At 42.9% G+C, this 21,309-nt stretch overlaps 4 protein-coding genes across 5 annotated transcripts; all 4 read right to left on the bottom strand.

The window, feature by feature from the left end:
• Positions 1-394: 394 nt before the first annotated feature.
• Positions 395-3,896, bottom strand: ugt5g1 (UDP glucuronosyltransferase 5 family, polypeptide G1; the record flags this gene model as incomplete). The annotated part of the gene is made up of 2 exons (XM_083789628.1): positions 3,814-3,896; positions 395-2,015 (listed from the first exon to the last, which is right to left on the bottom strand). The coding sequence occupies exon 2, from the start codon at positions 2,000-2,002 to the stop codon at positions 395-397; it is 1,608 nt and encodes a 535-aa protein (XP_083645754.1). The 5' UTR covers positions 2,003-2,015; positions 3,814-3,896.
• Positions 3,897-6,666: 2,770 nt separating this feature from the next.
• Positions 6,667-12,465, bottom strand: LOC310875782 (placenta-specific gene 8 protein-like). Its single transcript, XM_083789148.1, has 4 exons — positions 12,189-12,465; positions 10,744-10,875; positions 9,696-9,880; positions 6,667-7,906 (listed from the first exon to the last, which is right to left on the bottom strand). The coding sequence occupies exons 2-4, from the start codon at positions 10,856-10,858 to the stop codon at positions 7,679-7,681; spliced, it is 528 nt and encodes a 175-aa protein (XP_083645274.1). The 5' UTR covers positions 10,859-10,875; positions 12,189-12,465; the 3' UTR covers positions 6,667-7,678.
• A 235-nt stretch (positions 12,466-12,700) lies between these two features.
• Positions 12,701-19,889, bottom strand: LOC310875783 (cornifelin homolog A-like). 2 transcript variants are annotated; one of them, XM_083789149.1, is made up of 4 exons: positions 19,774-19,889; positions 18,642-18,761; positions 17,970-18,124; positions 12,701-13,651 (listed from the first exon to the last, which is right to left on the bottom strand). In XM_083789149.1, the coding sequence occupies exons 2-4, from the start codon at positions 18,748-18,750 to the stop codon at positions 13,529-13,531; spliced, it is 387 nt and encodes a 128-aa protein (XP_083645275.1). In that variant the 5' UTR covers positions 18,751-18,761; positions 19,774-19,889; the 3' UTR covers positions 12,701-13,528. The 2 variants fall into 2 exon arrangements, with proteins under 2 accessions (XP_083645275.1, XP_083645276.1); XM_083789150.1 differs by having other exon boundaries at positions 18,642-18,758; positions 19,774-19,804.
• Positions 14,598-16,455, bottom strand: LOC310875781 (signal recognition particle receptor subunit beta-like). Its single transcript, XM_083789147.1, has 2 exons — positions 16,416-16,455; positions 14,598-16,280 (listed from the first exon to the last, which is right to left on the bottom strand). The coding sequence occupies exon 2, from the start codon at positions 15,712-15,714 to the stop codon at positions 14,917-14,919; it is 798 nt and encodes a 265-aa protein (XP_083645273.1). The 5' UTR covers positions 15,715-16,280; positions 16,416-16,455; the 3' UTR covers positions 14,598-14,916.
• Positions 19,890-21,309: the final 1,420 nt, after the last annotated feature.

Here is a 21,309-nt window from a genome sequence, read left to right as displayed (position 1 = left end):
GCAGGGGAGGAAAATGTTGCACAATTGAAATTGTTTGAGGAAGAATGGGAATGTTGAGACAATGGATACTAGGCAGTATTTTTACAACATGGTTTCAAAGGGAGGAGGGTCTAATCACTTGTTGCATGTTTCCTTTAAAATGTCACCAGTCTGCTATTTGATGGATGATTCAAGGTGAAAGTTGTACCCCGAGGGACAATTAAATAACGAATAGCATTTCTATACATTTTAAAAGGACAGTACTCTACAGTATGCAGAACACAGTCTACATGTTCACATGGAAAATTATACTAATAGTCATTTTATTCACATATCCATCTAGATTTATTTACACGTTTCAAATAGAACCCATGACGATTTCAAGACTAAAAAAAGCCTACTAATCTATAATACGTTATTCTACTTTTCTTTTCCTCCAGGACCCCCGGCAGCAGAGCAGTCTGCAGGCAGACACTGATGCCCAGAAAGAGGCCCCACTGATGACCAGGAGCAGCACAGCTACATCTAGGCTATGGTATGTGTACCAGGGTAGATCAAAACTTGCTGAGCGCAGGTGGGCTGCTCCTTTGTTCCTGATGACATACTCAATCCAGAAGGTAGCAGTGTCCATAGGGGACATAGGTTGGTCACGGTGCAGCTGGGACAGTGCCTGCATATTTTGTCGGTAGGAAGGCTTCTCCAGGATGTCCTTTAGGGCCTCCAAGAAGTTGTCCGTGGTTAGAGAGGTGGCCTCCGCTACACGTGCTGCGCCGCGCACCTGCAGCCGCAGGACGTTGTCAAACTGGTCGAACAGCAGCGGGACCCCGAGGACAGGGACACCATGGTAAATGGCTTCGTACAAGCCGTTGGTGCCTCCGTGGGCGACGAAGGCGCGAGTCTTGGGGTGTCCCAGGAGGTCGTTCTGGGGCAGCCAGTCCAGCAGCAAGGTGTTGTTTCCCAGGGAGGAGGGCCTGCTGCCCAGATACCTCCACACCACCTTCTGAGGGAGCTGAGCGAAGGCTGCAGCAATGGACTCTGTCATCTCCCGAGGCAGAGCCGTCACCAGAGTCCCAAGAGACATCACCACCACTCCCTGATCCCCAGAACTCTGCATGAACGCCTCGAGCTCGGCAGGGAGGGGCAGGGCCTCCTTGCACTGGAAGCCCCCTATGTAGACCATGTTGGGCATCGTAGGCCGGGGGAACTCAAAGACAAAGTCCACTCTCATCAGCCACACATCGGCAGAGCGCTGCATGGAGAGCAGGTCTGCTCCAGGGGGGAAATGTCGCTGGAGCAAGTCCTTGTAGAAAGGCAGGATGACCAGATTTTCCTGCAACATGCCGGCTGCATACCTTAGGACGTTCTCCGTCCTCTGCAGGAAGTTCATCTTGTCGCTGAACAGAGAGTTGTACATTGGCACATAGGAAGGTGGAGACGGCGCCACTGCCATGTGAGCCTCTGCAGCATTGAGCCATCGGACGTTGTACACCAGCGGCAGTCGGAGGTATTGCGCGAGTAGGACCCCTACGGGGAACGTGGGGTCAGTCAGCACCAGGTCGAAGCCGGACTCCTTCAGCGTCGCCGTCAGGGAAGAATCCTCCAAAACGGCGGTGATCAGACGAAGAGCCGCGCCGTGGAACATCCGCAGCATGGCCGCCACGTCCTTCTGCTGCTCGACGAAGCGCCAGAGCGGCGACATCTCGTGCAGCTCCAGTGACCGCTGCATGAGCTCGGCATAGAAGTCGCGTCCGACGTCCCCGCCGGGGGTGTCCGGAGCCGTGACAGTGACGGAGGCGTAGACTGGAGAGTTCTCGCGGATGTACCAGCTCTTGGCAGAGCGCACCACCGTGAGGCTGTGACCTCTGGCGTGCAGCTCCCGGAGGATCAGTTCCATGTTGATCCAGTGGCTGTAGTCTTCGGGACACACTAGGATCTTTCCTCCGTGGCAGCCGCTGGCCAGGAGCGTGAACAGCAGGCCGATAAGGGGACTGAGTGAGAGCGTTGTTGCTCCACAAACAAGCATCCTTTCGAAGAAGCTGGAATTCACATAGGGGGGGAAAGCAAGTTTTGTTTTATTCTCTCATGGCTGGGCTCTCATCCAACAGATATAGAGGCCATGCTTATAAATATGTACACTAGAATAGAATACGTTGACATTATACCACAGTGTAATGAAAAATAGGAATAGCTTTCAATAGGTTAAAATTCTGTTAAAAACACAGTATATAGTATATTCACACATAAGTAATAAACTAGGGAAAAGTAATAGTAATAGTTAACTAAGCAAAGCTATGTTTCAGTATGATAAGCCGTCCGTGCAGACATGCAGTCATACTCCTTAGAGCTCTTTCATGTTTCAAGGTCACTTTTAGAACAGAGAGAAACAATGCATTGTTTAAGGCAGGGGTTGGCAACCTTTTGACGTGAAGTGCCATGTTTTCATTTTCTTGATAGTCAGTGTGCCATATCAACATAAAATTCAATTATGACGCCACATCAAAATGTAATGTTTCCAACTGATTTTGATTGTCCATAGGCTATATAACAACCTTTATTGTATTATTGTCTTTTGTAATATTTTCTTTCCCATTAGGATGTAATGATCATTAGACTCAGAGCAATAATCCACCTATCTTCCAGACTCCCTCCCCAGTCAGAGTTAGGCGTTTGAATAAATGTAGAGCAAAAGCAGCAGATCGACAAACTACAAAACGCGCCGCTTCGCGCCATGTTTCGAGCTTGCAGATTGGCTACTTTTGCTACTTTCGTGCAATGCTGTAGTATGATCAAGTAGGGCGTTAATTTACGAAAAAACACAAAACGTTAGTCAGTCAGATATTGTAAATTATTTCGTTAGCAGTTTGTTTTCAACTGGTGGTCCATGGACCACCGGGAAGGAATTGCATGTGATCCCTAATCATGCAATTAGAAACGTACTGTAGGAAAGTGAAGTGCTGTTGTGCGATGTGTGTACTACCGCATAGTATGATTTTATCGTACAATTTACAATTTACAATTTACAATTTAGGCATTTAGCAGACGCTCTTAATCCAGAGCGACTTACATTTAAGCAAGAACAAAAGCATGGGAATACATCACATAAAAGCATTTATCATGAAACATGCGTAAGCTAAGAAGGTAACAGTGGAATATCTATATGATGAAACTATACATACACTATACATAATAAACTATACATATTCACTACTATGCTATACATATGTACTATGGCGTGCTATGACTATATACAATACAATGCAACGAATTGTTCATTTCCAAGCCTTCCCCCCCACCCTTATTAATTCAAATATGTTTTTTATGGACTTATGAAAAATTATTTAAACATTTTAATACATTTAACAAAGCTATTGTATTTATTTCCATTTTAAAACGTTTTCCCATGGACCACTAGTAGTCTGTGGACGAAACAGTGGGATGCACAGACATGGGATGCATGACAAGTGGTCCCCAGGTTGATTCTTAGTCAGGGTGGTGATCCCTGGTTTACAATCAGTTGAAAACCCCTGCTTTATACACTAAGACAAATGTCAGTGCGAGCTGACAATAAAGTACTATATCATGTCATATCATCCATTTAAAAGTTATGCTCTGTATTCACAGTATATTTTGTTAAGTATTTTATATTGATGATATTTATGGTAAAGAAAAGATCCATGCTCTGTCACTTCACAATTTGTGAAAGAATTATTACATCGATAGTAGACTATACATTTCTATGAAAATGTCTGTTAAACATTCATCTTAAAGACTTAAGACACGCAGGCAAATATTCTGTATGTGTAAAGTGAGAAACAGAAAAAAAGAGAAACTTACAGCAAGAGTTGAGTAACTTGAGTTCCAATGCTTGTCTTCTGCCTGTTTTCCACAGACCAGGAGTGAGTACAATTATCCTTCCGTTATGTCCTGCCCACTGTGTCATTAAACATCGAGCAAAAGTAATGACAATCTCCCCATGATGTATTATGAAGCGTGCAGTGCACTGTGAAATGTGAGATGTCAGATAAACTGGTTTGTACTGGAGTGCATGCCTGATCTAGTATTGCCTCCATGGGGCCAGCCAAACCAAGCCAAACTTGGGGCCGGGAATCGGGTACATTATGGGTAACTTTGCTTTGCTAGAAGCTGACCTTCATTTCAATTTTGTGCAATCTAATTGGTTGCAGCTGGGTGGAATCTTTTGGCGCATGGTGGCGACAGTATATAATCATTGTATTACTGTATTATTATTTTTTAATAAAAATTCTAGTCTAGTCTAGTCTTTAAAAAAAGACGCAATAACAAAAGTTACTTTATTTGGCTTACTCATGTTACTACTATGTGCTTTTGTTTATAGGCCTACATATGTTAATAATGCGATATCTTTCTTTTTGTTAGGTATTGTAAGGTGAAAGAAAAAGTAGTGTGAGAAAAACATCGTGCTCTTTGGTTTAACTGTTAATGTGTGTATGTGTGCGTGCGCGCGCGCACGTGTGCAGTGTGCACGTTACAGTGGAGGTGGAAGTGATGTACTCTGAAATTGTGATCACAAACATCAAATAGAGACGGGTCTGGAAGTTTGGCCTCTGGCCAATGTTTTTCAAAGCAATGGCAGGCCAGAATACAATCAATGGCTAATTTAGGAACTGGAACATTTATAAAATGAACAAACGTTTCGGCCATCCAGCCTTCGTCAGTGCATTTGTTAATTTTAGAGACACTCTTGCCACTCATTACTTTTATAAATGTATATATATAAGACGGGGGTTTTCAACAGGTGGTCTGTGGACCACTGGTGGTCTGTGGAAGTATTGCAAGTGGTCCCTAGTAATGTAGGATTTGTTGATTTAAAAAATGTGCTTTCCACTAGTTGAGAAACAGTGAACTGAATGACCTGGTGACCTATGATGACTGTCCATGTAGTAATTTATTGACAAGTTGGAGTTCAAGAAATGCAACAGAGTTGGAATCTCAAGAGGGGTAAAGTGCACAGGATTGTCTGGTCTGGTTCAGTCATTATTATTAGGAAATTGGTTGAGAAACAGTGGGATGTAATACACATGGCTAAGGATACATGGCAAGTGTTACAAAAGCACTAATCATCTTAGTCCATATCCCCACACCCAACACAACAGTTGTCCCCAGGTTGATTCTAAGTCAGGGTGGTGGTCCCTCGTTCACAATCAGTTGAAAACCTGATCTAAGAGGATATCGCACCAGAGGAGTCAGAGCATGGTGATAAGAAAAGGTTTATTTAATTTAGGAAGTGGACCATGCTACAAAAGGCCTTATAATAAATAAAGATGAGTATGTTATAATTGCACATGGTCTGTGCAATCACAGATGCAGATGGAAATGCTTGTGTAATCATTTTGTGCAGGCTACAATCTTGAATGTGGCATACAGTATAGGATATTTAGATAATAAAAAGATTATAAAGAACATTTACCTGGAGACAGACAGTCAGTCATACAGCTTTTCAAACAAAAGCCGTTTAATTTTTCAAGGTCTTTTCTTAGATTTGGACAGCGTATAGTTGTACAGTTGAATAAATGTGAACACAGTTGTTTAAACGTGAGAAAGGTTTTTCATCCAAAAGTCTAAAGAGGAAAGTTGACTGTGAAAACAGAACATTCACAAGAATGGAAATAGAACTCTCCTGCTCGTTTTCATCAATGCAAAGCCATTGTCTATTTAACTGTCCACATCATACCTACATGTATGAATTATGAGGGGCCAGATATAATATTGTTGGCAGTGGCGGCCAGTTCTGGCCATGTCGCCTACCACTGAAAGAAAGCATTCCCATTGTTTGAGATAATAACTAAGCTTTTCATTTAGGGGGAAATCTCCAGACACTGACGCCCAGAAAGAGCCCCCATGCCTGACAGCCAGGAGCAGCACAGCTACATCTAGAGGCTATGGTACAGTAGACCTGTGTACCAGCTAGGGTAGATCAAAGCATATTGAGCGGAGGTGGTCTGCTCCTTTGTTCCTGATTACATAATACATCCAAAAGGTGGCAGTGTGAATAGGGGACACAGTAGTGTGCTCTGTTGAAGAGGAGCAGGGCAACCTTTCAACAACAAAAAGTTATAATTCTAATAAAAATGCAACATGCCAGACTTCATTATGTTATTAATTCATGCAAAACTGTTCTGGGAGGAGAAAAGACTTGAGCAAGAGAGTAAGGGGGGGGGGGGGGGTGTCAGGGAAAGAGCGAAATAGGGTGGGAGGAAGCAGCAAGGTCACTGGCGAGGGAAAATAAAATGAGTGTTGATGATTCCGATAACGGCGCGTGTGTCTGAACAGTCATATCAGTGTGCTGCAGCCTTCCACGCACCTCCTCTCTACCTTCCCTCTGTGGAGTTATGAAACCCTGGCACTGGAACAGGCTGCCTCAAGGTCCACACCAGTGTTGCCATGGCTGCCTATTATAAGCGACTTTGGGCTTGTTTTTCCTGTAAAGTCGCTTAATATTGGTACTGTACTTGCGGGTTGCAAGTTTGGGTTGGGGTTATTTCTAAAGTGCAGTTGCTTATTTGAGCTTGCTGTCCAAACCAGTGGTTCTCAAACATTTTCATGTCAAGGAGTCACTCAGGACCCCCTAATAAATAGGCCTATGCTTTTGTCTGTATACAGACCCCCCCCCCCCCCCCCCCCCCCATCTGAAAATATTTTATGCTAGGGACCCCCAGAAGAGAAGATTTGTGTTAAACATTTAAAAAAAAAAAGATCCCACGTTCTTCTTTTAAATTTAAAAGTGCTAAAAGTGCTCATGTATCCTACTACTAGTTGCTTCTTCTGGGCTTGTTTTCATAGACCTGATTTCAACACTCCCTCCCGACTCCCGTACTATCAGCAGAGCACACAGCAAAATCACAAGTGTTCATTTAAATCTGAGATTGTAACAACGGAACCGTAAGGGTGTCATGGAACGGGAGAGAGTTCTACTGGCTCACATGCAGAGTTTAATTCTAGTCACTGGAACGAGGCAGATTTGCATGCATTATCTGCGTAACACACCTTTTCCAGGAAATATCGTAACAAGCTAGTTTGTAGTTATGTACAGTACGTACGTATAAGTAGTTAGTAATTATGCATTAGGCCTACAGATATTTCATAAAGTTTCACATACTAGAATGAACAGTTTAGGGCTGGGCAATATATCAATATTATATCAATGTCGTCATATGAGACTAGATATCGTCTTGGATTTTAGAGTACCGGTATATAGTGATAAGGCATATGTTTTCTTTTCCTGGTTGTAATTAATCATTTAAATTTAAACCCCGGGTTTATACTATATTACCCTACTAGTATAGGGCACTCAACATGTGGGTCGGGAACCCCAGGGTGGTCCCCAGATGACAGTTATGTGACAATTTAAGGACTTATAACCTTTTTACTACCTAAAAATTGCATCAAAAGCAATCAACAAACTATATTTTACTGGTCATATCGGCTGAGCCTCTTGTTTTCACCCTATTTTGGCCAAATGTATGTTCGGCCGAGAATTAAGGATGCAAGGATTGCAATATATTTAAGCCCTGTGTTACGAAAATCTGATATTATCGTCATAATACGATATTATCACAAATATTGAGGTATTTCTACACAATATTGTAATATGTGTCCATATTGCCCAGCCCTATACAGTAACCCAATGACATGCTGAGGGGGGGGGGGGGTGACAGACAGGTCACATGATCCTGGAAGTCATGACCCCCTGGGAGACAGCCGAGGACATGATGGGCTGAGATGAGATGACCCCCTGCTGGATGGGCATGATAAACTGGTTGGCCAGCACCGTGGGCTGGCTGTTGATGACGGTGACCGTCTGGCTGCGTCTCTTGATCTCGCGGGCCATTTGACACCAGGAGCACATGTTGCAGCAGGTGGCATAGACGCAGTCACCTGCCATGTCCCCCTGAAGAGTACACATAGAAACGTTTATCATTGTGGGCTCGAGTAGCGAGTCAGTCCGGAGCCGTCGGGCCGTGACGTCATGTGGGTCAACCAATAGGAAGACAGAGGGAGAGGGGCTGTGATGCCACGTCAATACATCATCATCGAGTAGAGAGCTACTCGAGCCCACACTGTTTCTTCAGGAACAGTCTGCTCGTAAGTTACACAATAACTGCGATAACAAAGCAACTTGCAAAAATAGTAATGAAGAGCAACATTGTGTCAATGGAAAGAATAATGTAGTGACTAGCTGAAGAAAGTCAGAACATCGTGGATTTGTGTGCAATTGGTCAGACATTCTAGGTGTGATTTAATTATTTTTGTTTCCGAAGGCTTTTTTCTGCCAGCAGCAAAACTGATAGTTTTGAAGAGACATAATTGGCTGAGGATGTTGGGAGGTACTAGTCTCAGGAGTGAACCTCCAAGAAGGTAGAAACACCTCTGTGACCCCCCTATTTGGTCCCGAAACCATCCCTCCCAGTACACAGCATGGAGATCCCAGTTTTAATACCACCGGTTCCAGTGCTGAACACAGCACTGAGTGGGCGGGATTCAACATCAGGCAGTATAAAACACTAAAACAGTTCGGAAAGCCCTTCCTAAACCGAAATATTGGTTGGAATATGTTGCTGCCATAAAGCGGCACTGGCTTACCTTTTTTAATGAATGAAATTAAATGTAATTTTGTCCAATCTGTCTGGTAGTGTATGTTAATACAATATAACTTATACAATTGGGGTGGTCACATTTTGTCTCCCTGCTCTTCTATTGAGACATTTTAGATCATGTCAAAGCCTAAGGTCATGTCTCATCTAGACCATAGACTGTAAAAAATATGGACAAAGCGTTCGCCGGGTCTAACATGGACGTAAAATGAAGCCTGTTATTCCTGCACTGTAAGTCGCCATCTTTCTAGATCCGTTTGGTACCAGCTGGCCATTGGCTGGCTCCGTTTTGGACCAGCTGGCCATTGGCTGCCCAGACAACGAGGCGGGACTTCCCCCCTTCTTCTCTGTTGGTTTTTATTTTGACTCGAGTGGGAGGGGAATCCCGATCATAGACTGTAACGGTAGCCACGCCCCTCAGAACATACGCGATGTTTTTTTTTCTTTATGGTCATTTTTTTAATTAATGGGACCATAATTTTCCAAAAGGAATATTATGACATTAGAAATTAGACTTTAAACTAGTGACTGGAAGAAGAAAGTATTCATGACCATGTTTATTAAGGTAATACAGTCTAGGTGAAGTTGGGCCAAAATACATGGGCCTCTATGGAGCTATGGGGCTTTTTGGGTCCAGTCCAGCGCCACAACAGGCCATTATATGAACTACCGATTTCAAATGAGGCTTCACGAAATATCTGGCTGACTGCCCCCCTGATCTAGACACAGGACCTGACACGACTTTTGACCTGATGGTCAAGATTCAATTCATCCCCTGAGCAAGCAGGAAGGCTCTATTAGATCAATGGTAAAGATTTCAGCACTTCATTCAATTTCAGGATACCGGGTTCTAAATAAAGAGGAAAGTTATACGGCTACATAGTGCAGCTATAAGTCTTTGGATAGTTTGGATAGTAGTAGTAGACCGGGAGTGACATGCAGCAAAGGTCGCCAGGCTCGGGAGTCGAACCCACGACACGCTGCCAGGTCACTTTCAGCCTATTTGAGGTTGTGCCTTAAATAGGCCATCGGCGCCCCCCTGAGTCTTGAAATATGAATAATTGCAGCCTGCATCAAGTAACTTACCTGGATGCCGTAGCGGTGGCGTACAGCGCTCCTCATGGCCATGGACACAGGCGGGGTGCATGATGGGACGCCCACCGCTTGAAGCGTGGCCCACAGCACGTCCAGCAAGGGGAGACAGAAACACTCTCCAAACTGGGAGGTGGTGGTGCAGGCAAAGCAAGGGAAGCACCAGTATGCAAAACAACCTGATGAGAGAGATGGGTTACCACTGATAAAGCACTCTTATCTCACATGTCATTGTATGTTCCGGTGCAATAACAAGTCCCAGGTTCTGATCTCAATAGAAATTGTGTACGGTTTAGTTCTACATGGCGAATGTTTGTTTTCCTTTGTAACATCAGATTACAGTAATTATTATAAATCAGAAAAGCTGATATGAAAGCAAAGCACAAACTACAAAGGCGAGCCGAGTGCTTCTGAGAGTCAGCAAAGCTTATGCATAGCCTTTAAGTACTAATTTAATTTAACCTATGAACCCTTGCATCCCAAACAAAGGCAAACATTCAATGAAAATAGCAGATCTACAAGCTCATATTTGTAGATCTGCAATTTTCGCCAAAGAGATTTGTTGTAGTATAGAGTGAAAAAAGGAGGGGACATTTTGGGCCGAACAAATAATTAGAACGAAGACAAAAAACTGCTTTTTTTGTTGTTTTTCTTCTTTGTAATTATTTGTTTGATCCGAAATATTGCGTTTGTCCTTTGTCGTCATGAGTTGTCACGACTCGAGTTGGCTTTGTCCGCGGCGTAACCGTCTTTAAATAAATACCTTTTGAAATGTCTATGGGAAAAATGCATTGGGAATCATTTCCTGGGCCTGGCGTCGTCATGAAAGGGGTCGGGACTGCGACGCTCTATAGAGGGGCGGGTATAGCACATGGAGCAAGCGTTGGATAATATTGGTTCACGTTCACCGATCTGAGCACCCGCCCCTGATTAAAAAAAAAAACAGAAATACCCAATAAAGTAAATTAACCTAATTGTATTTAAATTAAAGTACAGTGCTTGAGTAAAGGTGTTTAGTTCCTTATAGTTTCCACACACTTACAGACGTTCAGGTCATCAAAGCAGCCACAGATACCGGTGCTCCACTGGCTGGAATGGATCGCTATGAGGGACGATCCCTGTTGTTGGCCGTTATTGATGATCATGTTTGTTGCCATGGTGATCGACAAGGAGTCTTAAAGAAAACACAAACAAAACAATGGAGTTTTCTTTTGTTTTTTTTCCCTTATTTTTTCATCCCTTCTCACAGTTCTTACTTTCGCAGCATTCCTCAATGTTGACATGACATTATGTAGGCATACGTCCAACTAACCAAACAAAGCTTTCAGCACACTCGTGTGCAGCACTTTTCCTTCCTTCCATTGTTCTGCCATGTGATATGGTTCATTTAAATCTCCATAAAGGCAAAGTTAACACCATTCACTCCCAGAACACCCTGGAACCAACTTAAGTGGCTGCTTTGGGCATTCACTGGCTGACAGCTGTTTACCATATAAGTCAAGACACATTTTTCCCATGCATTTCACATTGCGCCTGAAGTTATACGGTCACTGGCTGTGCCAACATTTTCGCTCAAAGACCTGGCAACAGTTATGACATCTCAAATGTAAGAAAAAAATGTAAGAAATTCAAATAACGTGGGGGAAGAAACTGCACCAATATTATAATTCGGTTAAATCTAAATCTGTCCCACTACAACATTCAGAAAACAATCAGTAAATTATACTTTGTGATGTCAGGAGTGGAAGAACCCTGGTAAACTCACTCAAGCTGTGTATAAACATAAAGAAATTAAAGATACATTTAATTTCACACTCAACAATAGAGAGTAATCAAGAGCATAACAATTATTGGTGGGTTTGAATGCTATACGTCTACAATGTATATTTATAAATTATAGGTCAATATTATGGCAAGTACAATCAATACACTATGTGCAACTTCCTCTCATGACTTGACAGCTGCTTTTTCAGCCATTAGAACCAGCTATTATAAGCGTATCAAGCACTGGTAGAAGTGAGATAGTTTCACTTAAGTAAAAGTAATACACCACTATAAAAGTATACTCCCTTACAAGTGGAGGTCCTGCATTCAAAATTGTACTTGAAAATAGCTGATGTGTTATTCATTTAAAGCAACTGGTGATATTGTTGTTTGTCTATAATATAGACAAACAACGATAATGATTTATTAGTCCATATAGACTAATAAATATCTAAGTTGGCCTATCTGTTGGCCCACATTAACCCATTTAGACCATTAAAAAAACCTCCTTGTAAAGGAGTCCTAACCCAACTCCTAACCTAAGAACATTCGCCAACAAAAGCAGATTGAGCTTGTAGATCGGTTATTTTTGGTTAGCAGATGGTGCAGACCGAAAGAAGCGGTCCATGTACAGTTGTAAATCAAATCCATTTCACTATAAGACTATAGAGGGTTTAAGTGGTTCATTTCCATAGTACATTTACAACACAATCGTATACGTACCTGATGTTGAGTGGACTGTGGGCAAATCTTTGGTACACCACACGACTGAGCCACGTTGGTGTCTGGAACTTCATGGAAGAACTGAGCTTCGACACAGTTCGTGATTTGCATCGGTGTGGTTTGCATGTACCGAACACTCTGAGGTTGATGGTTTGCATACGATTGAGCGGTCTGTGGCTCATACGGTATGATTGAGCTGTCTGTCTGTCTGGGGCCAGTGATGTAGCCCCACATGGAGACATATGGAGTGAAGAAGTACTCACATGTTTCACTCCAGTAAAAGTATCAATACGGCAATGTAATAGTCTGTTAGAAGTATTGGCATCAAAATATACCAAAAGTAACAGTACTCAATGTGCAGAATCCCATTTCACGAATTCAAAGTGTATATTAAAATAAAAAACCCTTTTGAATAGCCGATCTACAACTTCACAATGCGTGAAAGGCTCTTGTGTGACGTGTCATTGTGTGTTCCATTCCACAGTGAGTTCAAAGAGTAAGGATCACAGATATTGGCTACTGTAAAGACATTTATTGCACTGCAAGTGAAGATTTACATAATCATTTGTGTACACAAATAGATGAAAATGGAGAAAAGACAAGGAAAACCTCTAAAAATGATCATGATTGAAACATGCCAAGAATATCTACAATGGACCACATGCCCCCCTGGGGAATTTGGTGTTATCCTTTTAGCATGATCTTTGCTTTGACTGTACTACATAGTCAACAAAATGTGTTAATATTCAATCAATCAATAAAATAGAGTATGGGCCAAATGAGAAATATGAACACTTGATATGAACAATGTCTGGATGTATACCAGATATACCATCCAATAAATTAGTCTGAATTTATAAGGGGGCTGTACAATAAATGTCACTAAAGATCTTACAATTACAAAAAATGAAGTATTAAAGCATGAAAATATGTATTTCTATAGAGCATTAGGGAAACGAGGTGGCTATAAATTGTGTTCAAAATGGTGCCTATTGTCATTGTACAGTACGCAACGCCCAAACTACATTCCACCTCCATGCATTCATCATCAGTGTGTGTCGTATATTAGCCGGTGGCATTCCTCAGACCCACATGGCGTGCGTGTGCTCATTGTGTGCGAGGCAAACAGGTACATACTGTATGTGATGGTAGAAGATAAAAGAGGATGGCGTCAAAGAGGGATGCTCATTCCATGAGTTAGCATAATACCATGCTTACTGAAGTAAGTGAGTTGTTTCGGCTGAAGGAAGAGTATTCTGGCCATAAACAAAACAAATGTACAAGCAGGGTTACGGCAGCACAGGTGTGGGGGTCGTTTGGACGTTTGGTCGCTCGTTAATCTATCTGGACATGGTGTTGATGAAGGTGACGGGAACCGAGCGGTTCTTAATCTCTCTCGATATTTGACACCAGGTGCAGGGTCCACAGCAGCAGCCCTGCACACAGTCACTGCAAACCGTATCCTGATGCAGGGAGAGAGAGAGAGACAGAGAGAGATGGTGGGTTGTCACTCAGTACATAAAAGTGTCAACTTAAAAGCTTAGTATAAAAACATACTTTAGTTTGCTGGTATAAAGCTGGTATGTCTGGTAGCACCAATAGAGAGGGTGCTTGTGATTCAGTATGACATTGAAATATAGGCTACTAAAAGCTCATTTTAATAGCAACAACAATGTTGTGTCATTCTTCTCCATTCCATTTACCCTACCCTGTTTTGTGAACAGCACACAAAAGTAATATAATGCAATACTTGGCACAGAAAAGTAATATTGTAGCATAACATAATTTACCTTTAATTGAAATAATGAATTCCTGTTCTGTTCTTTAACTATATAGAAGTGTCTATTTGTACGTCTCTAAATGTTGAACAAGGTGGACCCTGTTGTAAACAAGTGTAATGCTTAATTGGGTCGTCCACTCACAGTTAACAGTCTTTGTATTGAGTTTGCGCTTGAAATGTACTGTAATTCTGCAAACTGTTAATAAATATTTCAATCAATCAAAAAAAAAGCATTGGTTCCATTTTATTTGTACACTCATGTGTTCACACGGGGCAGATTAAACAATGCAGAACTACCGTTCATTGTCAAAGGAAGGCAAAGGCACAGCGATGCATGCATCTGCTCCATATCTGCTCACAGCGCGTCTTGGCATTGTTCCATCTGCCCGTGTGAGTTTGGGTTTTATAATGTAGATTGTGGCCCCAGAGTATAAATAGTTAATTAATTGGGCTCTGTCTCGCAGACATATATACACACAAAGCCACACGTTGGAGCCTCATGTTGATGTCTTGTCCTTGTTGCCTTAAAAGGTTAACAGGTGCAGACATTCAGGCTGTAATTGTAAAGCTGGCAGTCTCGTCACTGAGGTCCGTTTACAGTGAGTGGTGCATTTATATAGCGCTTTTTCCCAAAGTGCTTTAAATAGATTGTGCATTACATTCACCCATTAATACACCGATGGCGGAGGAAACCATGCAAGGTGGTCCAACCTGCTCATCAGAGTCTTGCTCAAGGACACTTCGACACTTACTCTGGGGGAGCCCGGCATCTAAGTGCCAGTGGGAACCTCACGGTTTCCCCATCCGGCTGCTCTGAAAGCCAGTCTACCCCCTGAGCCAGTCCAGTCTCCACCCTGCATGAATTATATAGAGCTGAACTCATCCCAGGGACCGTGCAACCTGCAGAGTCCTCGTGGAGAGAACCGAGACGGGAGCATATGGATGGTTCTAGAGCTCAGCCAGGCTGCTCTCCAGACTGTCGATGTCCGCGTCCCCTTCCTCGCCCTTGATGCCACGGGCGCTGCACTCCAAGAACTCCACCTTCATGGGCAGCTGGCTGAACTCAAAGTCCCCGTCCTTCGTCCCCAGGCGCACGCCGCCGTCGACGGAGCCGTCCTGAGAGCCCAGGGCCGCCGCGGCGGAGCGCGTCTCTCTCAGCGTGTTCATTTCTTTCTCCAGCTGTTGCTGAATGAGCTTGGCCGACTTGGCCATCGCGATGTCCTGCTTGTTGCACGCCACGATGAGAGCGGGCGCGTTCCCGCATATCACGGCGTCGGTCAGCAGAACGTAGAGGAACTCGGCCACGTCTCTCACCTCCTTCTGGAAGACGGCGCTGTCCACCACGAACACGACCGCCCTCGCCGTGGACTTGAACTTCTCCAGGAACTGAGGACGAAGGCCAGGGTGACCGGGGAGGTCGACCAGGGTCCACGACACGGCGGCGCCTCCTCCCTCGTTCCTGCCTCGGTAGAGGCCGGTGCCGGAGGTGATGGAGGTCTGTGTCCGCCTGAACTTCCCGGACAGCAGCCGAGTGAACAGCAGGGTCTTTCCGGAGTCGCACAATCCCGCCAGCAGCACCACGGCACCACCTCTCCTTCCCGCTGTCGTCTTACTGCCGTGTAGGTACTTCAGGAAAATAGAAGTGATGATGATGACCAATAGAGCAACGATGAATCCGATGATGAACGCTGGAGATTCGGACATCTCCCCGTCCAGGAGCGGCAGTTTGTTGCCAAAGAAGTCCATGGTGGACTGTGATGATGGGGATGGGCTTGTTTAGGCTAAATTTGTTCTCCGTCGGTCCTTCTCCGTCTCTCAGTTCTCGCACGTCTTCTAGGGTTTATTATGGACTGTACCAGGTTGAAGTGAATGTGAAAGTACCTCACACCTTATATAGACTAGCCAGTGACCCTGTCTGATGTCACCATGACAGCGTACTGAATACCGAGAAAATTATGAAATGGTGCATTTTTTATATAGCGCCTTTATCCAAGGCGCTTTACATAGATTGCGCATTACATTCACCCACACATTCATACATCGATGGTGGCAGAAACCATGCAAGGCACCAACCAAGCACATCAGGAGCAATTAGGGGTTCAGTGTCTTGCTCAAAGACACTTCGACTAAGAATCAAGCTGCTGCGTTGGGTATTATGGGATATGGGCTTGGTGTGGGGTAAAAAAACAACAACATGATATTAAATCATGGCTGTTATTTAGGCCTAAGGGCTTGGTTTAGTTTGTTGCACAATATTACGCATAACTAATTTAATATTAGTGGTTCCAGAGCTCAGCAAACGCTGAGAACCTCTGATCCATTCATATACTGACAGTATCTGATGTATCAGCGAGCAGACGCATGCCATTTAGACAATCAGCCTCAGGTCTTAATGGTGGTTGTGTGTTAAAGCTATTTTCAGTGATTTCACTTAATTCAAATATCACTTGTTTTGTTGTGATAATCCTCCCTACTATAGAGTGTGCTGACCATAATATAAGGAGTGCCTCCCCGTCCCCAGTTAACACCTGGGGTAAAAAAAAAACGTAGGTTTAGCTTTTGGCTATAATGGACCAGCCGTCATCCAATCAGGATAGAGAGGGGCCTTCTGCCAATCATGATCGAGCGGGGGCGGGCCTTGGTGTGCGCGCTGTTGGCCTGTTGCGTGTGTGTGTGTGTGTGTGTGTGTGTGTGTGTGTGTGTGTCGCGCTGTAGAGCGTGCATGTGTACATCTTGTTACCGGGGCGGACCGTTTTTTTTCCAAATCACTGAATGCTCCTTTAACTTGGAACTGCAAGCTGTTGCCCAACTACATGGGCCAAGATCAGCAGTGGTGATTGATTAATCAGAACCACATTCCGTTTTTTCATACGCATTTTGTCTTATATTTTTTAAATCTGACCTATTCCTGCAGGTCAATGTGTTGCTTTTACTTCTTGTTGTGTTATATCACTCTTATGTGCCTTGTTTTAATGAGCATTGTGCCTGTCACAGACATGTGCAGAGCAAGTTCAGTCAGGAAACCTCCGTGCAGTCGCTGCCAGGCGTTAATTACAGCATCACGCTCTCATCCATCGCTTGATCAGAGTACCTAAAAAGCAGATCCAGTTCATCGCCAAACCATAATAAACATATTGCTCCTTTATATTCAATAAATATCTATTCCATCTATTCTTGAGTTGTCCTGACTGCACGTTGATTGATTTATATTGTTGTCCACTGTATAGTGCACCTTGTAAGGTGCTATATATAGTGCCCACTGGCCTAGCGGTCCAGGCGCATGCCACACAATGTAGGCTCTTGCCGCCTAACAGCGTGTCGCGTGTTCGAGTCCTGTTCATGACGATCTTTGCTGCATGTCTCTCCCCGCCTCTTTCCTGTCCATCTTCAATGTAACTATCAATAAAGGCACAAATGCCAAAAACGAATCTTAAAAAAATAAAAAGGTGCTTTATAAAAAACCAATTACTTACTTACATACTATACTTGCGAGGACATTTGGTGGAAATTACATCTGGCCACAGAAGATCACAGGATCTACTGAATATGAAGGTAGCCTACTGGGGGAAGGCTTATACTGTGTGTATAGGCTCAATATGTCAGTTTGTCACATTCAATAGATCCTGTGATATTTTGTGGACAGATGTAATTTCTTGGGGTTTATTAGGACTATAGTAAATAATAAAATAATAAATCACCATAATATTTTGTCAAAAAATACATATTTAGCCCCATGCTCGAATGCCCCCACCCCCCTGTCAGAAACTGGTAAAATCCCAAAAACGAAAGAAAGCAGCAAATGAAAGAAAATTAACACTCATCTTTTAGTTTCTCTAATGACAACCTAAAACATGAACCTTGGTTGAAAAAAAACTAAAGTTGTCCTTTAAGTGACTTAAGTGCAATATCATACGATGGGGGGGGGGCATACACAGTAGGATGGCCAGAAAGGCAAGTGTCTGTGTGTGTGTGTGTGTGTGTGTGTGTGTGTGTGTGTGTACCTCGATGCCGTAGCGCTGGCGCACTGACACCCTGAGGGATATGGTTATGGGTGGGATGCACCCGAAAGCATCCAGCAGTGGTAGACACAGACACTCCCCGGCCTCATGCGAGGTCTTACACACGAAGCAGGGAAGACACCAGAAGGCCAGGCAACCTGAAAAAGGAAAATGTGATGAACGTGTCATTTGACTCTTTCCAACTGTTGGAAACAATGGACAGCTACTGGGCAGCAACTCCAGCTCTAAGCCTGGCGCAAGGGCGCTGGTGTGGGACAGTGTCAATTTTGTCGACTAATACTATATGACAAAAACTAAATGGAAACCACATGACAAGATTCTAGATTGTCAAATCATCATAAAAATGCAATGAATGCATTTCATTCTCTATACTTTGTTTGTTGTATGCGTCATAAACATGTATTGATCGTCCTTCCTCCTGCTACTGCTACTCTATAGCAAAGGCTTGTAAACCCCAGCATCCCTATTCTGGGGGGGAACATTCGCCCAAAATAGCCAATCTATACAAGCTCATCGTTGCAACACGCATTGTAAGCTTGTAGATCAGCTACTTTTGGCTAGAAGATTCGATGCGGTCCGTTTTAATAACATAATAGAGGGTTTAAGTGATTAAACAAGCACAATGAGCAAATGTTGACACGCTGCCACACTTACATCCTGGAAGGTCCTGGAAGCAGTCACAGATCCCAGAACTCCACTCATTGGAGATGGTGGTCGCTGTGTAGGGCTTGGGCTGGCTGACAACCATCTTATTCGTGGACATGGTGACAGCTTCTACAGGAAATAGAGTTCACAGTTGCAAAATCTTCATTGGTTCCACAGTAAATTACAAATTATTCAGCATTACCCGGAATTTATTATGTATGACGTGCCATGTTTGACATGTTTCCTTTTAGGTTGACGCAATCTGTGCACGAATGAAATATCAAATGTGTACTTCAAATAGCAATCATAATTTCCTCTTTCTTAAAGTTGATGCAGTCTGACGTGACACTGTGGGATTTATGATGGACAAATTTGAGCTTTGGCTGCTCTACCGTTTCAGATATGAATAGTAAAATGATCTGTGTCAATTAAAATTTAAAGTTGAGTGCAGGCTCATCCATAAGCTATATACTTCTGGAGAGAGCAGAGGATTCTTGTCTTTATCAACCCTTTATCACCCTATAAGACCAGGAGTGGACACTTGAAACAGTGATCAAACATGACATTAATTTAAGTGTCTTTCTATACACCAGAAGCATATTTTTTATCCTGAGTAAATAATGTAGATGATTGGTTAAGGTTGAAAACCTACTAGAAGTACTATCAGCTACACATCCAGAGATGTCCTTTGGGTATCATGTATTTAGTTAGGCATACATGGGCAGCATATGTTTGATATGACTAAATACCCAAAGGACATCTCAGTGAATGCGCCGTCTTCAGCTTGGAAAGAACTCTTCTGAATCGAAATTATTTGAAGAAATTCAAGTTCTCCCATTCTCTACCTAGCTGATTTGGACAAATATTTTTATTGATGCATTTCATCTATGAAATTGTGTATTTTAACGTCATTTCTCAGCATTAGGCCATACTGAGAAGTGAGAACACCAACTGTGGTTTCTTTGATGAATACATTACATAGATCAGCTCTCTGAGCAATTTGAATGAACATGGATTAGAACATGATAATCGATAATTGATTCCCTAATTGGAAAGGATTGTCAAATACTATAAATGTTTCCCTATCATGATTGTTAAGTCTAGCCTAACTCATGCAAAACCATGAAATGGATTGTCTTACCTGGGTCTTGTCAATGGACGAGGGATTCGGTTATATCTGAATAACGTGGATGACTGAGAACTTGCACAGCATCTTATAGGTGGAGGACAGAGGTGAACGTGACTAGAGGATCTATATCACTAACTGGTCTGTCCTGTTTAATGACGTGCATGTGCATAGTTTAGATGTTCAGACATCAGATTGTCTGACCCTCACGCAACCCATGAAAAAGGTACAAAGACATGGACATCCAATCCCAACTTGGGCAGGTGCTGAGCGGTGAGTAGCAGTATGCACAGATCACGCAACCCATGAAATCTCAAACATCAGCAGTATACATTCTGTACTGTAGGTTACTGTAAAAAAGCCCTTTCAGGCGCTGGTTACATTTTACCATTGGGGATGTGATAAGATGGATATTAGCCCACAGCAGAAATGTTGTATTCATGTAACCTGTACATATCTGTGTGCTGTCTGGAAGAAACCATCTACCGGTAACCTCAAAATGTTCATTTTTTCAGAAAATGGTTTTGTGGTTTTTAATATACTTTCCATTGGTTACATTTCTACACAGATGTATAAGGGTGTTCAATAGCACTGATTTGTGGAAAAGGAAAGAAAAGAAAAAAAGATGGATAAACGGATGGAGTGAGCTGGTTTGGCAGATAGTTTGAGGATCCATCACTGAAATACTTTAATACTTTGCAATGGATCAATATTATTTTAACCAACACAGACATAAAGGGTGTTCAATAATAGCTAATAATATTAACACAAAGACCGTACCGTCATTGGCGTTGAACTACGTCAATTAATAAATGTTACGCTTAACGCCAATGCTGTAGATGTACGGCAATTGCTCTAAAAAGTCGTAATACTACTCACGTTAGCATTGGGTTACTATCTGGTGGTGTCAATAACACTGGATCGTGCCATCTTGATCTGTCGTGCTCATACACACCCACTCCATCTGTTTCTTTCAATCGCCTGTATCTCCTATTCCTTGTCCCAGATGGCATTTTTGGTAAAAAAAAAAAAAAGGTTTATTCCAAATAGATGTATTTATCGATTAATCGATAAATTCTACGAAAGTTCGAATTTTGGGCCAATCCCCTCCATGATGTTTTAGCAGCCCCGGTCTGTAAACAGGGAGTGGTCTTGCATTGAGCAATAGCATTATGGACAGAAACCTAAAACTGAGTGGCCCCGTCTAGCCATAGTGCTTCCCTCTAGCCAAAATATAAACTTGCTTCACACAATGAATTGCATAATTTAACTGGAAGAATCCAGAATTAACCTTATTGATTTGGTGACCCTATGGATTTTCCTTTAGTGACTCTTGTGACTCGCCATTTTCCAGTTGGGTGAACGAAATCAAACCTTTTTGTCGTGTGCTTCTGTACAGTGTGTACATGTTCTTTGCAAATGTTATCACAAATATAAAGCGTCGCTCTTCTGCCGTGGTGCTAAATGTTGCCCTCTACCTTTCTTAGAACTGCGCTGAAACAGTATAAGGAAACCTCAACGACATCATAAGCATTTTCAGTTCCCATGTAA

This window comes from Protomyctophum parallelum (genome assembly GCF_964188405.1).
Source record: "Protomyctophum parallelum genome assembly, chromosome: 18".
Lineage (NCBI taxonomy): Eukaryota > Metazoa > Chordata > Actinopteri > Myctophiformes > Myctophidae > Protomyctophum > Protomyctophum parallelum.
The sequence above is the reverse complement of the archived record's forward strand: the minus strand, read 5'-3'. Positions and strand labels throughout refer to the sequence as shown.

What these genes read in the sequence shown, in the direction of transcription:
- LOC310875781 (XM_083789147.1), bottom strand. Translation starts at nt 15,714, where the DNA reads ATGGACTTCTTTGGCAACAAACTGCCGCTCCTGGACGGGGAGATGTCC.
- LOC310875783 (XM_083789149.1), bottom strand. Translation starts at nt 18,750, where the DNA reads ATGTCCACGAATAAGATGGTTGTCAGCCAGCCCAAGCCCTACACAGCG. An exon ending in CTTCCAGGACCTTCCAGGAT is followed by an intron (nt 18,125 to 18,641) that starts GTAAGTGTGGCA and finishes TTCCTTTTTCAG; the next exon opens with GTTGCCTGGCCTTCTGGTGT. An exon ending in GCCAGCGCTACGGCATCGAG is followed by an intron (nt 13,652 to 17,969) that starts GTACACACACAC and finishes TCCCTGCATCAG; the next exon opens with GATACGGTTTGCAGTGACTG.
- LOC310875782 (XM_083789148.1), bottom strand. Translation starts at nt 10,858, where the DNA reads ATGGCAACAAACATGATCATCAATAACGGCCAACAACAGGGATCGTCC. An exon ending in CTTTGATGACCTGAACGTCT is followed by an intron (nt 9,881 to 10,743) that starts GTAAGTGTGTGG and finishes CTCTCTCATCAG; the next exon opens with GTTGTTTTGCATACTGGTGC. An exon ending in GCCACCGCTACGGCATCCAG is followed by an intron (nt 7,907 to 9,695) that starts GTAAGTTACTTG and finishes TGTACTCTTCAG; the next exon opens with GGGGACATGGCAGGTGACTG.